The sequence below is a fragment of the Colletotrichum navitas genome (genome assembly GCF_030913465.1).
Source record: "Colletotrichum navitas strain CBS 125086 chromosome Unknown LY79scaffold_31, whole genome shotgun sequence".
Taxonomy (NCBI): domain Eukaryota; kingdom Fungi; phylum Ascomycota; class Sordariomycetes; order Glomerellales; family Glomerellaceae; genus Colletotrichum; species Colletotrichum navitas.
The window spans coordinates 58,443-73,116 of NW_026850577.1; the positions used below are offsets into that span (position 1 = coordinate 58,443).

The following is a 14,674-nucleotide window of genomic DNA, read 5'->3' on the forward strand; positions in this document are numbered from 1 at the left end:
CTCGAGCGAGGACTGGGGGATGAATGTCGGGAGGCGGCTATCATGTTATCAGTGTCGAGGTTGAGGTCGAGGTCGAGGTCGAGGTCGAGACGGGTTCGCAGGAGTTGGTCTGGAGGAGGGGAGGAATTGGCCTGGGCCGGGGGGGAGCAGAGCCGAGCCGAGCTGAGTTGAGTGAAGTTCGGAATGCGCGCAGCCAGAATCGCGGGACCAGGACCAGGTTCCTTAGATAAGGATTGTCCTTACCTACGAAGGTGCGTCGTACTCCGTACTCGTAGTTTACTATTTCACTAAGCGGAAGCGGATGGTGACGTAGAGATTAGATTATTTGGCTGGACTTGGGAGAGAGGAGGGACCGCCTTCGATACGTACCCCATCAGTTCCTTGGAGGATGGGGAAACCTCGGAGAATCACGTGCCAGCTGGCTGGGCTGGGTTGATTGATGACGCGAGCGAGTGACACGACGTCGAGGTACGTACCTCTTTTTTTTTCTTTTTTTTTTCTTTTTTTTGAAAGAGCGATTGACGTGGGACATAGTCGGAAAGAGTGGTCGCGGGTCTATCCGATGGCCCACAGGGCGGGCGCCTTCACTGCTGTATTCGTCCACTAAGACCACTGTAGAGCTGAAGCGAGCTGAGGTCAGCAAAACCACAGCGCGCGCAGAGAGGCCTGAAGTGACCTCGATCGATTCTTTATCCGCCGATCCCAGTTTCTTATCGCCTAGTTAAATCTTTTTTTCTTTTCCTTTCGTCCTTTAACCCGGCAAAAAGCTCCTTCAACAACTAACCCCGTCGTCGCATTTGATACCTTCTTATACAATACCTTGTTTCTCCTACGACGATTTGCCTATTCTACCTATTTCTCCTCCCTCCCCTTAATTCATCTCAACTCCACATCATGGGTTGGTTCTGGGCCGATGGTCCTGCTGCGCCCGTCAAGGCGAACTACGTCTCCGCGGCGCATCCTCATGGTGTCGCTGTCCCTACCGGACCTCCTCCTGTATGTCTAGCCAGCACTTGCTTCAATGCATGCCTTTGTCTAACACTTCCCAGCCTGGATGCCCGATGCACGAAAAGACTCTCGGTGCCCTGAACCCGAGTACAAAGCCCGCCGCCGCACCCGCTCCTCCTTCCGCATGCCCCGTCCCCCACGACCAACGCCGTGCCGCCGCTCCTCCGCCTCCTCCCTCGGCGTGCCCCGTTCCCCACGACCAGCGACAGTCCGCCGCGCCGCCGCCGTCGTCATGTCCCGTGCCGCACGACGCGCCCAAGCCCGAGTCCAAGGGCGGCTTCCTCCAGCAGATCAACCCCCTGAACTACATGTTCAAGGAAATCTCCCAGACCCCCGCCGAGAACCAGGCCATCGTCCTGCCCACCGAGCGCGAGCCCTCGACGATACCCAAGGGGTCCGGCGACGGCAACTGGGAGTACCCCTCGCCCCAGCAGATGTACAATGCCCTGCTGCGCAAGGGTTACACTGACACCGACATCACCGCCGTCGAGTCCATGGTCTCGGTCCACAACTTCCTCAACGAGGGCGCCTGGGCAGAGATCGTCAGTTGGGAGGAGCGCTTCGGCAAGGGCCTGTACAGGGGCTGGCAGGCCTGCCGCCGCGGCGAGGAGAACGCCGACGATGAAGTCGAGAAGCTCAAGGACGGCACTGAGACGCCCCCAACCCTGATTCGCTTCCAGGGCCGCCCCAAGGACATGACCCCCAAGGCCGTCATGTGGCAGGTTGCCGGCTGGATCTATCCCTCCAAGTTCGAGTATGTGCCCTTACTCCACGGCCTCTTGCATGCAACATGACTCAACTGACTGAACCTCCCGCTTAGGACCGAGCCCCCATTTGACCGCCACGACTGGTTCGTCTCCCGCAAGATGGGCGACGTCGAGAAGGAGGTCCGCTACGTCATCGACTACTACTCGGGTGAGCCCGAGCCCACCGGCGAACCCGTCTTCTACCTCGATGTCCGGCCCGCCATGACGCCCCTCGGCGCGGCGGAGCGGCTGATCCGATGGGGCGGCGACGTGTGGTGGAGGGCCTCGGGCGCCGAGGTGCGCGAGAAGGAGCGGCTCGAGAACCAGTGGAAGAAGAGCTAGACGGAACGACGACAAGAACAAGGACTAGAACAAGACCAAAAGCGAACGGAAATCCCCCAAGGCTGAGCGGGCTTGCTCGGGGACGCGAGAGTAGTGATTATTTGGCGGCGGCGTTTTGACACGATACAAACGGTTCGGTGCTTTGTGCGAAAAGAGAGAACCGAGTCTCTTTTTTTCGTCCTACTTCCCCCCTCCTGTCATTAATACCATATCAACATCATCATATGGCCTGTATAGTAGGTCGCGAAACGGCGGCGCATCTTTCAATGTACTTTCAACGTCGAGACGACCCCAGTTGGATATAATGATTTCAATTCATAAATTACTTCCACCCCTGCCGGCCTCCCCCTCTCTCTCTCGTCTCTCCCTTCCCCTTTTGACCTCTCGAGGGGTTTACGATTCCTCGTCCCCCGTCCTCTTGGCACGGAGCTTTCATGACGTCTTGGCGGCGAGGGCGGTGACCTGGTCGAGCAGGGCCTTGGCCTCGCGGGGCGCGTTCTTGAGGACCTTGTCGCGGAGGTGGTCGACCTGCTGGCCGGCGGCGGCGGGAGGGTTGCCCTGGGCGGTCTGGATGCGGGAGATCTGCATGGCGAGGAAGAACTTGGGGATCTTGATGGCGGCGAAGTTGCCGTTGACGGAGCGGATGCCGGCCTCGGTGGCGGTGTAGGCGTTGACCTGGTTCTGGAAGGTGGCGAGGTCGTTGTCGGCGAGGGGCTCCTTGGTGGCGAACTTGTCGAGGGCGAAGGCGAGGGGCGTCTGGGACGAGTCGGCGAAGTTGATGGACGAGAACTTGACGCCGCCGGCGTCGACGTCGGGTACGCCCGAGATGGTCTTCTTGGTGGCGTCGCAGGTGACCTTGTTGGCGAGGCTGGCGGCGGCGTCCGAGACCTCCTTGGGGAGGACGGTGTTGCCGACGACGAAGCAGGCGTTCTGGCGCGCGTCGAGACTGGGGGCTGGCGGGGAAGGGGTTGTCTTGGTCAGTCTTCTTCGTCGTTCAAGGGGAACCCGGGGGGGGGAGGGTCTTTCGTTGACTCACCTGCGAGAGCGGCACCAACGCTGGCGGCGAGGACGACGAAAGAGAGCTGCATCTTGAAACGGGGGGTTACACCACGAGGAACTCTGGGGGGTCTCAAAAAGAAGGTGATCCGGCAAGGAGACGGTGCGTTTAGGAAGATTGGTTGAAGAGGAAATCGGGAAAACGAAGCGAAAGACCTTGCCGGAAGGACTGGTTCGGAAACGAAAAGAATGAATGAGTGAACGGATTACTTGCAACTGGAAACAACAACAGCAAGCAAGTGAACGGCCAAAGATCGACCTGGGGGGGACAGGACATGATCGCCTTTTAAGCATCACATCACCCGCATGGGTGTGTGGGAGGGGGAGAAGGGGTTTCTTGGCACATAAGCATAGGGCGCGCCCACCACCCCGCCCCGTCCAAATCTAAGCATCGTCAAAACCTGCTCACTGGGTTGCGGCTGTCTGGTTCTCTGCGATGAGGGGAGGGAGGGCCGTTGTCTTTTCCCCTGTTGGCAATTCTCGTCCCAGCATTCCGAGAGATCGTCCTCCTCCTCCCCCGTTCATAGAGTTCGCATCTTTGATCAGAGCATGATGCAGATACCATGGGATACCATACCGAGATGCTAAGCCCTGTCTGCCTACTTGTTGGTCAGTCGGTCACAACATGAATCAGACTTGTGGGAAGCCCGGTTGACATGTGTCGGGGGGGTGGTTAGGTTGGCAGAGTGTCAAGGAGGGCAGGGGAGGGATTTCGTCCGCGGGTATCCGTATACGGGTATCCGTATACGGGTATAACGAAGACTACACGCGGTTCCGCTCAACCTCGTCCGCAAGAGATAGACCGATAGAGAGAGAGACAGAGAGAGAGAAGAGCCGGCGCGTGTCGTTTCTGCAACAGCACGAGTCTCGAAAGCTTGTCGCGCGCCGCCCGATGCGGCAAGGTTGTCCCTGACGGCCTGCTTCTGAGCCGCCGAGCCACAGAACCACATCTGCGGTTTCGGGCGGGGGGGATGACAAGGGGTTTCCTGCAAGAGCCTCTCCGTGTGTGTGTCTGTGTGTGTGTGTCGTCCGAACTCTGGAGTCCTTGACGGAGCACATGGCCGGTTCGGGAACATGGGTGGTCCCATATCTGGCATACGTGAGCATGGGGTTCGTCCTTCGACCTCTTCCTCATTCGTACTGACTGACTTTTTTCGCTTACCATCCGAGCCTGATGGGTAGTAGCCCCCCCCTGTCAGCTCATCTTTTTCTTTTTTCTGTCCTTGTTTCAGCGCGTCAAGGGGACCCAATCACGGCCGGGAAGACGGTGGTATCGAGGTGTTCCAGAGTTGGAGATCTCGGGAGGGTGCGACGTCGTCTAAGAGCCTTGCTTCTCAGGGGGAGGAGAACAACACGAAGGAATCCCAATTCCCCCCTCTGACCACCTTTTCTTTGCCCGGGTAACGGTTCAGAAAGAAGGGATAAACGAGGTTGAGAGGTGGCTTGGCTCCCCTCCCGCCCACAGCAGAACGGCCAAGAGCTGGTCTGCTATTGAGACGTCGAACGACATGTCGGTCCGCATGCTCAATAACTCGATTGTCCGGCCCGCAGTCCCTGGGTGGGAGGGGAACAAAAGAAATTACGGCGGTCCCGCGAAAGGGAGTTGGTTGTGTGCGCCCGCCGTCCACATCTCCGGGAAGACTCGACCGTGGTTCTGCAACGAAGTCATTTCACGAATTTGGCTCCTGGGATGTCGATGCTGAGACTTTTTTTCCCTCCCTTTCCCAAGCCGTCTGGCCCGAAGCTGGGTTTGACTTTTTGGCAACGGGAACCGACTGCGACGCTCTTGGCGACGAGCGACCCGGCTCATCGGCTGGCGATCGACGCGCCGCGGGATGGCCTGGTATGGATGCCATGGCTCAAGAGGCCAAAGACTCTGTTGATCCCGGGTCGTCCGGGCATGGTAACCTGTCCCCGAATTGTGGCTGGCTCGTTGTGAGCGCAGCTTTGGTCTCGTCTCCGCACTCCCCATATGCCTCTCTCCCTTTACGCAGCGAAACATTCCTTGTCTGTACAGGATGAGTCCCCGAGGCCCATGATGGTGTCATATCCGCCGACCTCATTTCGTCTCAGACGATGCATCAGACTGTACTTTTACACACACTGCATGTTGGGGCTAAGATGGCTTGTCATCTCACGATAACCCCCGATTGATGAGGGAAACAGACTAGCGGACAAGACCACAAGAGTATCAACCAATAACCAACCGACGAACGAGTGTTCAACAGTCCCAAACAACTAAATCTCTCGGTGTGACCGGAGCTCGCCTGCTTTGCCGTCAACCTGGCATGAGTGCCAGACGACTCGACCGAGGACTCCGCCAAAGACCATGTGAAGTACCGCAGCACCGCGTCCGTCGCCGTTCGTCCACGAATGAACAGTCCCCGCGGCCGCGAGTTCGCCGCTCAGCATGGGCAAAATCGTCCGTTATCATCCCGATCTTGCGCGTCCATAAGCCCATCAGTAACAGCATGGACCAGTATCTTGACTCGGCCAAGGGGGCAACACAGAGCGAGCGCGTTGCTCCGGGTCCCCCTTGCCTCTCAACCGAAAAATGAGCAAAAGAAAATCAGGATTTCATGAGGTTTGAACCTGCCCATAATTCAAGCAACCATGACCTTTTGTCCTGAGCGAAGTGTGACAACATCTCGGATTTCCCGCTCGTCGTGTTAGCAAATGTTATCTCGATTGGACACTTCGTTCCCTTCATGGAGTTGATCGAATGATGACGGTATTGGGAATAAATAGCTCGCCACATCCCCCTTCAGGGAATGCGGCCGCCGAATGATGATGTAAACTCGCTGCAGGTAACTGATGCTCTATACACCTCCAAAACCCTCGGCCCTGCTTCCGGGGGGGATCGCACAAGGCCGCGCCGGCCGGCGACTTGTTCAACCAAGACCCACGAGCCCGACGGGCCGTACACGACCTCGTGGAAGCTCTCCTTCGCAAAGTCGATGACGTGGATGGGCGTGTCGTGCCCGTCGACCATGGTCCCGGTCTCGGCGGCCATCTGGAACCACACGGCGGCCTGCAGCCTCGGCGTGAGGGACTCCCTCCCGGGCGGCAGGGGGCCGAAGTGGCTGACGTAGACGGGGGCCTCGACGCCGTTGACCGTCTTGTACACGACGGCCGACGCCGACGACGCCTCGTTGACGAACAGCATGTCCTCGTCGGCCACGTCCGGGTCCGGCGTCGAGCTGCCGTCGCTCCAGTCCGGCGGCAGGACCCACGTCTCCCCCGAGGAGATGGGCTGCGGCGTCGTCGCGACGTCGAGGCGGACTGTGGTGCTCGCGTTAGTCCTAGGGGAATCGTGCGCGAAGTACGTGTTCGGATTGGGGAGCTTTTTTTCTTTCTTTTTCTTCTTACCTCCGCTGGCGAACGCGCTGCTGCTGGCTGCGATCGAATACTCTTCCTTCCACGTCACCATGAGATTCCGCGCGCAAACTGGCCAACGAATTAGCGAGCGGTTCTTCCTGATCGGGTTTTTCTTAACCATCCGGACGGTACCTGAAGAGTAGCCGATGACGTTGAACTTGGTGGAGCCCGGCCTGGCGCTGGTATCAAAGCCAAAGGCGAGGCAGATCTTGTGCCCGCTGGTCTTGAACTTGGCAACGGAGTTCTTGTCGATGCGGATGTTGAGTTTGTATTCGGCCATTCTTGCTAAGGTCTGAGGGGGCCTGGCTGGATGGCTGTTCGCGACCGCGCTGGGAGATTTGTCTTGGACGGCGTAGAAGGAGAAGAAAAAGACCAAGAGTCTATTCTCGATTTTTGTAATGTTGAATAAGCTGAAGAACGGTGATGAAAGGAGATTTCCCTGAATTCGCCCCCCTTTCTCGAGCCGGGGGCATCAGACAGATAAATATCCATCGCTCTACATTCTTCCCCTTCCCCTTTTCTCAGACACAGGGCCCTACGTCTCGATGCAATCATGTGAAGTCGGCCTACAAACGAGAACGTTGGGCTGAGGGGAGAGAAAAAAAGGGGGACCTTTCTGTCTCACCAGCGCCTCGACGTAAGTTCACGGCTGATGACGCAGCTGTCTTGGTTTTGCTTGCGGATCAGCCAAGCTTCGGAACTCCGAACGTGACGGGCGAGAGCATCTGCTAGCCCGAATGAATCCATTCCCCGTCACCGAAGAATGACGAGCGTGAGCCACTTTGGAGGCATGGCATCGCTTTCGCCTCTTTGGGGGAGGAGGCGAAACGAGACAAGGCGAGGCGAGGCGAGGCGAGGCGAGACGGGTTTTATCGATGCTTTTGATAGACTTGTGTCCGGCCCGGGTTTAGTAGCTCCGATGATGCTATCGGCGCTTCGCTCCCGGATGGAGGATCTGGTCTGGTAGCCTGCGTGCACGTGGGAGGCTGCTCGCCCTCCCCCCCATTCTTTCTCGTGAGCAGTGGGCGGGAGGAATGTCTGTGGCTTGACATCTCACAGTCGTTTCCCGGCCACATGACATGGGAACATGCCAGGTAAGGCGGCCGTTTCTTTCTTTATTTGGACCCTTTTTTCTTTCTCGAGTGCCATTGGGATCGGGCTGAGCATACATGGGAAGCTGGATATCTATGGCCTCCCGCGTTCCGTCTGCTCTCGTGCTGGTGGCGGCTGAGCCGGATGCGGTGGCAGTGCTTCGGTCGCCATCGGAGGAGGGCCTCGCCGAGTCCCGGCAACGCAAACGCAAGGCACGGTTCTGTACTGTGGCATGGTTTTGGCCAAGTCTGCTTGTCGCAGTAGATGAAGAAACGCCAACCAAGATCTGGACCGCGTATGCCAGGTGTGATGGCCAGCTAGAGGTAGACAGATTGTCGAACTGTCCTTCCCCCTCCCTGCTTCGGGTTGTCGGGCCGCACCTAGTAACCGGCTCCGTGTCTCTGGGGCGGAAGGGCTCTGCGATGTCGACAGAAAGCCAAGGGAGTCTGCATCGTCTGGTGTGACGAACCTCGAACCTCGACGTCGACCTAGGTTTGGGGCAAATTTGCACGTTGCTAGGCTATGCCAGAGTTTGATGTAGTCATTGGAATTTCTTTTCCACCCTATCGGCTTCCAAGATCCCCAGCAACATGGCCCCCCTTCCCCAGACGTAAAGGCCCTCCAGTCCTCATCGATAAAACATGGCGTTAATATGTCAACAAAATCCCATCCGCGTGGACGCCAGAGTTGCATGACGGCTTGTGACGTGACGGCACAACACTTTGGAGCCCACACCCAATTCAGGGCCCTCTTCAAAACCGCATTGGGAATCCTCCTCGTCGATGAACTCGGCTTGTTGCCCCTCTCGTGAGTGGGACTTTTCTAATATTCAAGGGTCATTCGAGCTCCGATAAGCTTGGCAGGGGCGCCACGAAGTCGTCGAAACAGGACTGCCGCGTGGGAGAAAACTAATTATCCTGTTTTGTAAGGAAATGGTTTCGTCTTCTGTCCCAAGTCCCAAGTCACAGACTCACAGTCACTGGTCAAGAAAGTCTCATCTCGAGGACAAGAATACGACACTACAGCTATGGTAGAAAGGAGGGGGCAACTGCCCCCCTCGTTTGGCCTACGAGGTGCTCTCGCTCGGGGGTGAAACGCAGCGCCGAGACCACGGCTCCGGGAGAGTTGAAGGAGTTGGTTGGTTGGTAACCAAAGAAAGCACTTGGCAAACCTCAAGAAACCGCAGAGCAAAAGCCCAAACATGGCGTGGCGGGATCAGCCAAGTGACGAAAGCAAGAAACTCCACTGGTGCCATGTCCTTTTTGATTGCCTTAACGCGCAGTCGCGTCTCGAATCTAGTAGTTAGTGCGCTGCTTTCCATCCTCGTCCCGCAAGCTTTCCCACCAAACGTTGTCTCGGCGCAGTGGGGGGAGGGAGACCTGCGTTTATCTGAAGTTCCGCCAATGTGGAAATGGCAATTAGGTTTTCCAAGCTAGTCTCCCGCTCATCACCCGCTGTGGAACGCGTTTGGTTGACGGCTCGCCGCCAAGGTAATATAGCCGCTTACCAGAGTGTCTCAGACAGGCCCCCATTTCGGCACTGAATTTGCTGTGTAATAACCGCTGGCGGTTATTAGAACTAAGCAAGGGGCAAGGGAAAACGGCGTGGACTGGCGTCCTTTTGTCCCCCCATCGGCCGCCAACGCGCGTGTGGCAGCACGTGTTGAACTGCGAGTCGACTCGAACCCCTTCGAGGACCCAAACGAAGGCTCCGACGACTTGTGGTCGGCCGGCCGAGTGATTCGTTATCCCCGATCGGTATTCTCCGGCGAACACCAGACAAGGGGACGTCGAGCAGTGTGCTTGGCAGAGATCTGCGTGTCAGGAGGGCAGGTCGAGTTTTGAAGCCCACACTGGCCGCAGAGTCGCACACAGGGGGGGGAAGCAGAACAACAGTGCGGCGGCATGTCGAGATTTTCCCTGGAGACCATCTCTGTTCCACGGTTCCCCAGGCTCTTGGGCTTCTTCTTTTTCGTTTTCGAGAAACCCAGGCTCTATGTCGATGCCATTTTCAGATGGCTCAAGCGAAGATCTGCGACGACGACGACACCAACAACAACAACGAGACACTGGGTTATTTCGCCATTACGCAGTAGGGTCGGGCCAAAGAGAGAATGCCATGATTGCATGTTGCCTCAACCAAGGCAACTCATCCACTTGACGCAGGGAGCCAGCGTTCACTTGAAGCCGGGAGGTCCGGCCATCTGGCACGACTCGCGTCATTACCATCATACAGGGCGACACCAGAATTAACCACATTAACCCCAGCTCCTCGACCCTCAAATGATTGGGTGGTTCCGGATTCAGATGAATCAGCGGAAAGTCTAATAAGGTGCTTACAGGGCGCAACCCTGGCTCTCACCAGCCAGACGGCCAACTGACGAGGCGCACCGAGTTACAGATGGCAAGGGGGTTGGTTAGCTGCATCGCTCGGTACTCCAGGAAACTCCTTCGTTGAATCCCAGACACAAGCAAAAAAAAGTTACTCTGGAGTAAGGGGGCAGCCAGCGGAGAGGTAACGGAGGCCACCCCGGATGGTGAGGCGGGGGACCCGACGTCCGGAAGAAGGATAGGTTTGGAACGTTTTCAAATAGGACGATTGCGCAGTAGGGCTGGCAAATACAAAAATGTCATGGGCTGCCCTTCATCTGATTCCTGTCTCTTGCCTCCCTCCCGCTCGTACGACAAAGCTTCTATAGATCCATCTTTTTCCGTTCTTCTTCACGTTCATTTCTGTTCGTCTCATCAAGACGCCGTTAGAACAACCACACTCTTTCTTCTTCTTCTCAGCCTATAAACCCTGCTCGTAGCCGGTCTAGGAACAATGTATACTTCCACTCTCATCCTCTCCCTCCTCGCCGCGGCCGGTGCCGAGGCTCAGTGCACCATTCAGTTCGACGGCCGCATCGCGAAGGCCTCCACCGTCGCCGACTTCGACGCCAAGACGAGCCCCTTCAACCCCGCCAACGTCTTCGGCAAGGGTCTGAAGTTCAGCCAGCTCATCCAGCTCCCTGGGGGCCAGTCCATGGTATGTAACAACGATCCGGGAGACTCGCGGTTCTCGAACGAGGAAGCGGGCCTCCGCGGAGTGGGCGAGGTTGAAGGCTAAAACTGACACCGGCTGCCTAGTTCGACGGGAACGTTTCTCAACCCTTCGAGGTCACCATCAGCGACAAGTCCATCTTCGCCCCCTCGGCGGAGAATGTCCAGGTTGGCTTTCGCCGCGCCGAGATGCTGCCCGCCAGCAACGACGGCGCGGACCCCTCGACCGACGGCGTCAAGACGCTGCACTTCAGCCTCATGAAGGACGCCCAGCGCCCCCTGAACCTGTCCCACGAGTACCAGCTCGTCTTCCTCGAGAGCGCCGACTTCAGCACCAACCAGGTCGTCCTCAAGACCGGCTCCATCCTCGGCCAGAACACCGCCGACCCCGACACCCTCCAGCTCTTCGGCAACGTCAACTCCGACCCCGTCCCCGAGCTTTTCAAGACCAAGTTCACCCCGGACGTCTTCCATAACTTCGCCGTCAAGCTTGACTTCACCGCCAAGTACGTGTCTTCCTCGGGAGTGGGAAATCTACAAATGCTTGTTATGTTTGCTAACTTTTGACCCTACCCAGCACCACCCAAGTCTTCTACTCTCAGGGCAATACTCCGCTCAAGTCCCAGGGCGCGCCCTTCGTCAACAACATCGCCGGCAAGGGCCAGTTCCACTTCGGCATGCTCAAGAAGCCCGTCAACGGCGGTGACAATATCGCCAAGAGCGGCGACCAGCCTGCCAACATCAACGAGGGTGTGATCTACGGCGGCATCTTCGAGGAGGACAGCTCCACTGGCTGCATCTCCACGTCCCCTTAAGCCTAAAGACGCCGGTATGGTTTGAGGGGTTACTTCTCGTCGCATTTTGCCTCTCAAAGTCTATACTTTGTGTGTGGTGACGTAGATACTGTTAATCAAGGAGAAAACTTTCAGCCAAACAAAACCTTCCTCGGTGACTAACTGCAACAGCGATTGATGCCAAGTCTGGCTCTTACTGGCCGTTTTTTTTTGTGCGATCTGTCTTCCCATCTTGGTCCGTATCGAGAGAATCCTCTTGTGCATGGGCGCCGACGTGAAGGAGACCAACTTGTCTCACTACGCGATATATGTTGGTGTCGCAGCGATGCCCCCAAGACCAAAGTTGATTCCCAAAGCCGCCGTTGACTACGATAAAAAGTCGGCAAGCCGCCGGAAACTTTGACGGGGCGCAGAGAGGGGAGGCAACTCACAGGTGCGCTGGCTGGACTGATTCCCGAACTGATGCACTGTCCCGCGCTCTCAAGTGCCCTCGCGGCACTCGTATATCTCGCGACATCCACCCCACCAACCAATACCCGTAGTTAAAAGCAAGCGCAAAGTTAAGCTGCCACATGATGTGCAACGCCCAGCCGCGGCCAAAGCCTGGCTCGTCCCAATCGAGGGATGGCTTGTGCCTCTCGTACTCGACCTGGACGACGGGCAGTATCCAGTTGACATGGACGAAAAGGGGCACACTGCCGCCAGGACGGTTAGTGGAGGCTCTTGGTTATCAGCGACACGCCCAGCCCAAACGGGACTTACACCAGGAGGAACTCCTTGCGGAGCATGAGATATCCTAGTTATCTAAGTTCAGCCGAGTCAGAGATGCGCTCGACGATCTGGACGCGGGTGCCGTTCCGGCGGACGACCTTTTCCGGCGGGGAAAGGAGCAGAGCAACAAGCGGCCCGAGACATTCTTGATCAAAGTTAGGTTAGTTTAGCACCGTCTCATGTTGTCTCGGACGGGGGGAGGAGGGGAGGAGGGACCGTTTGTCATTGACGGGATCGACAAAGTTGGTTGGGACGGAAGCTCGGGCCCGGACCTACGCAGCACAACGAAGACGATGTACGTCCTCCAATAGAGCTTTCCCGTACGCCGGCCGGCCCTGGTATTTGAAGGCGAGATTGGCGATGCCGCCCAGGATGCCGCCGCTGTTTCGGTCGCAGAGCCAGTAGGCCAAGTACTTGCCCCGGTCCTCCGGCTCGGGGTAGCTGAGCATGTCCGCCCCGTCCGCGGCCCAGAAAAGCCCCGCCGCGATGCCGCAGGCCGCCGAGCCGAGGTACACGAACCACCCGTTGCCGTGGCGGTTGTTGGTGTACAGAGCTGCCGAGCAGACGACGTAGCCGACGGTGCCGAACACGAATGTCGCCCTCAACCCGAACCGGTTGGCGACGATGCTGCCGACGAGCCGGGTGATGGTCATCAACGAGAAGAGAACGGCGTTGCCGCCCCTGCTCCTCCCTGTCAGTGAAGGGGTCCAAATCCGGCCTCCAGAGACAAGAGCTTACATGGCCAGGTACGGCGATTGCTGGCCGCCCGCACCCACCGAGTTCATCGCGTTCCATAGTCCAGGTGCGTTAAACGCGGCGATGTCAAGTTCTGCAGCTCAAGCATGCCATCATAAAGCTCGACCGTCGTTGACTCGGTTCAGGTGGCGCAACTCCGATCACTTCAGCCATCTACATTACATTGCCCATGGGCTTTCTCGTCAGAAACCCAGATTCTTCTCGGAGCTTCTCACCAATGATGTCAGATACGTCTACCGCTACACAATCAACCCGCTTGTCCCCAACACAGGCACGAGCGTTCGCGGGGCTTACGGCCAAGAGGTCACCGACGAGGACACCGAAGAGGTGGCACGAAGGAAGGTTGAGAACGAGGTTCGACGCCACAGTGACCGGTTCGAGTGGCGCGAAGACGGTAGCATAAGCGTGACGCACATAATCCCATTTAAGAAGAATTCCGCAGGGTTCTAGTCTCACTTGGGAATGCCTGGGACCTCATGTTTATTGGAAAGCCCCCCAGCCATTCGGATCCACGATCCCACAGGAGCAACGGTACTTTTCGGGGACGTCACTTCGGCTTGGGGGCGCAGCAGGCACCATGGTGCGACGCGGCCTCCCTTCCGTGGTGACGATGGATCGTACCACCCTCCGCCTACCTACGGTGACGGCACGCCGATTGACGTGGAGGACTTGGACCTGCTACTGAAGCTAGCAGAGGACGGCGCCGTTGACGTCGAATGGGAGAAGGGAGGCCTCGTGCTTCTCGACGTGAGTGTCTATCCGAGAGAGTTCGTGCTAGCGTCGTGTGGCTGACACGCGAGGCGCTCCCGCTAGAATTACGCGGTTATGCACTCCCGTAAGCCATGGAAGGGCACGCGACAGGTTCTCGCTGCCCTTTGGGATGGCGATGGCAGGATGAGGGACTTTCCAGAAGGTCTCGAGTTGCTGGAGACCAGTCCAAGGCTGCCTCGTACAAACTACGTGGAGACTGGCGTGTGGTGATGATGTTCCTTACACACGTCTTCCCATCCATGACAAGGTTAGCGAAGCAAGGGGCAGCACTTAACTCTTCCGTGCATAGTCCGGACTAGTAGATCCGGGGGACCGTGTAGCGGAGACAAGCGATGCTAGTAAGATTGACGCACAGTCGGTACTCTGCCTCTCGATGGAGAAATGAAAATGTCATTATTTGACTTGAATTGCCACGCATATTAGCCGGGGGGGGGGGGGGGGGAGCGAAGTTGCTCTATCTTCGGTGCCACCCGATGTCACAGACAACCCAGGCTCGCCTGGAAGCTGTTATAGAACATTTGGCCAGTGTTGAAGAGAAGCCTTGTTTGCCTGCTCAACTCGGCCTCCTTGACGAGCCCCGACAGCTGTACGACGGCGGGAACGACCTTCGCGAGGCTCTACGCAGTGACGGTATAAGTGGCGATCTCACCATGCACCGGTGCAACAACCGTGCCTTTTCTCGCCAAGATGCTGGGGTTTCTCTCGGTGCCTTGACCTTGATCGTCGTCTTCACTATCTGCCAATCAGTGGAGTCACACTCGGGCCGCAGCTCTAGCTTCAACTTGCAGAATTCCTCCGCGTTGTTGTTTGTTAGTCTAACCTTAACTACTTCCTTGGTAATGATGTAACCCTGGTGATCGGCCTCCGCTTTGCGGACGCCAATCTGGGTGATGTCTGGTTGTCACAGCTGCCACTGCCG

At 57.4% G+C, this 14,674-nt stretch overlaps 6 protein-coding genes across 6 annotated transcripts; 3 read left to right on the top strand and 3 right to left on the bottom strand.

The window, feature by feature from the left end:
* Nucleotides 1-894: 894 nt before the first annotated feature.
* LY79DRAFT_579890 (cytochrome c/c1 heme lyase) lies at nt 895-2,096 on the top strand (the record flags this gene model as incomplete). The annotated part of the gene is made up of 3 exons (XM_060560058.1): nt 895-996; nt 1,074-1,762; nt 1,829-2,096. 3 exons carry the CDS (start codon nt 895-897, stop codon nt 2,094-2,096), a joined length of 1,059 nt encoding a protein of 352 aa, XP_060413894.1.
* Nucleotides 2,097-2,528: 432 nt separating this feature from the next.
* Nucleotides 2,529-3,184, bottom strand: LY79DRAFT_515930 (uncharacterized protein; the record flags this gene model as incomplete). Its single annotated transcript, XM_060554771.1, has 2 exons — nt 2,529-3,049; nt 3,133-3,184. 2 exons carry the CDS (start codon nt 3,182-3,184, stop codon nt 2,529-2,531), a joined length of 573 nt encoding a protein of 190 aa, XP_060413895.1.
* Nucleotides 3,185-5,916: 2,732 nt separating this feature from the next.
* Nucleotides 5,917-6,810, bottom strand: LY79DRAFT_669871 (uncharacterized protein; the record flags this gene model as incomplete). Its single annotated transcript, XM_060563709.1, has 3 exons — nt 5,917-6,434; nt 6,522-6,599; nt 6,663-6,810. 3 exons carry the CDS (start codon nt 6,808-6,810, stop codon nt 5,917-5,919), a joined length of 744 nt encoding a protein of 247 aa, XP_060413896.1.
* A 3,635-nt stretch (nt 6,811-10,445) lies between these two features.
* On the top strand, nt 10,446-11,478 carry LY79DRAFT_579893 (uncharacterized protein; the record flags this gene model as incomplete). The annotated part of the gene is made up of 3 exons (XM_060560059.1): nt 10,446-10,649; nt 10,751-11,169; nt 11,241-11,478. 3 exons carry the CDS (start codon nt 10,446-10,448, stop codon nt 11,476-11,478), a joined length of 861 nt encoding a protein of 286 aa, XP_060413897.1.
* A 696-nt stretch (nt 11,479-12,174) lies between these two features.
* LY79DRAFT_554551 (uncharacterized protein) lies at nt 12,175-13,400 on the bottom strand. Its single transcript, XM_060557857.1, has 2 exons — nt 12,967-13,400; nt 12,175-12,909 (listed from the first exon to the last, which is right to left on the bottom strand). Exons 1-2 carry the CDS (start codon nt 13,011-13,013, stop codon nt 12,501-12,503), a joined length of 456 nt encoding a protein of 151 aa, XP_060413898.1. The 5' UTR covers nt 13,014-13,400; the 3' UTR covers nt 12,175-12,500.
* Nucleotides 13,048-13,965, top strand: LY79DRAFT_515888 (uncharacterized protein; the record flags this gene model as incomplete). Its single annotated transcript, XM_060554766.1, has 3 exons — nt 13,048-13,427; nt 13,476-13,731; nt 13,798-13,965. 3 exons carry the CDS (start codon nt 13,048-13,050, stop codon nt 13,963-13,965), a joined length of 804 nt encoding a protein of 267 aa, XP_060413899.1.
* Nucleotides 13,966-14,674: the final 709 nt, after the last annotated feature.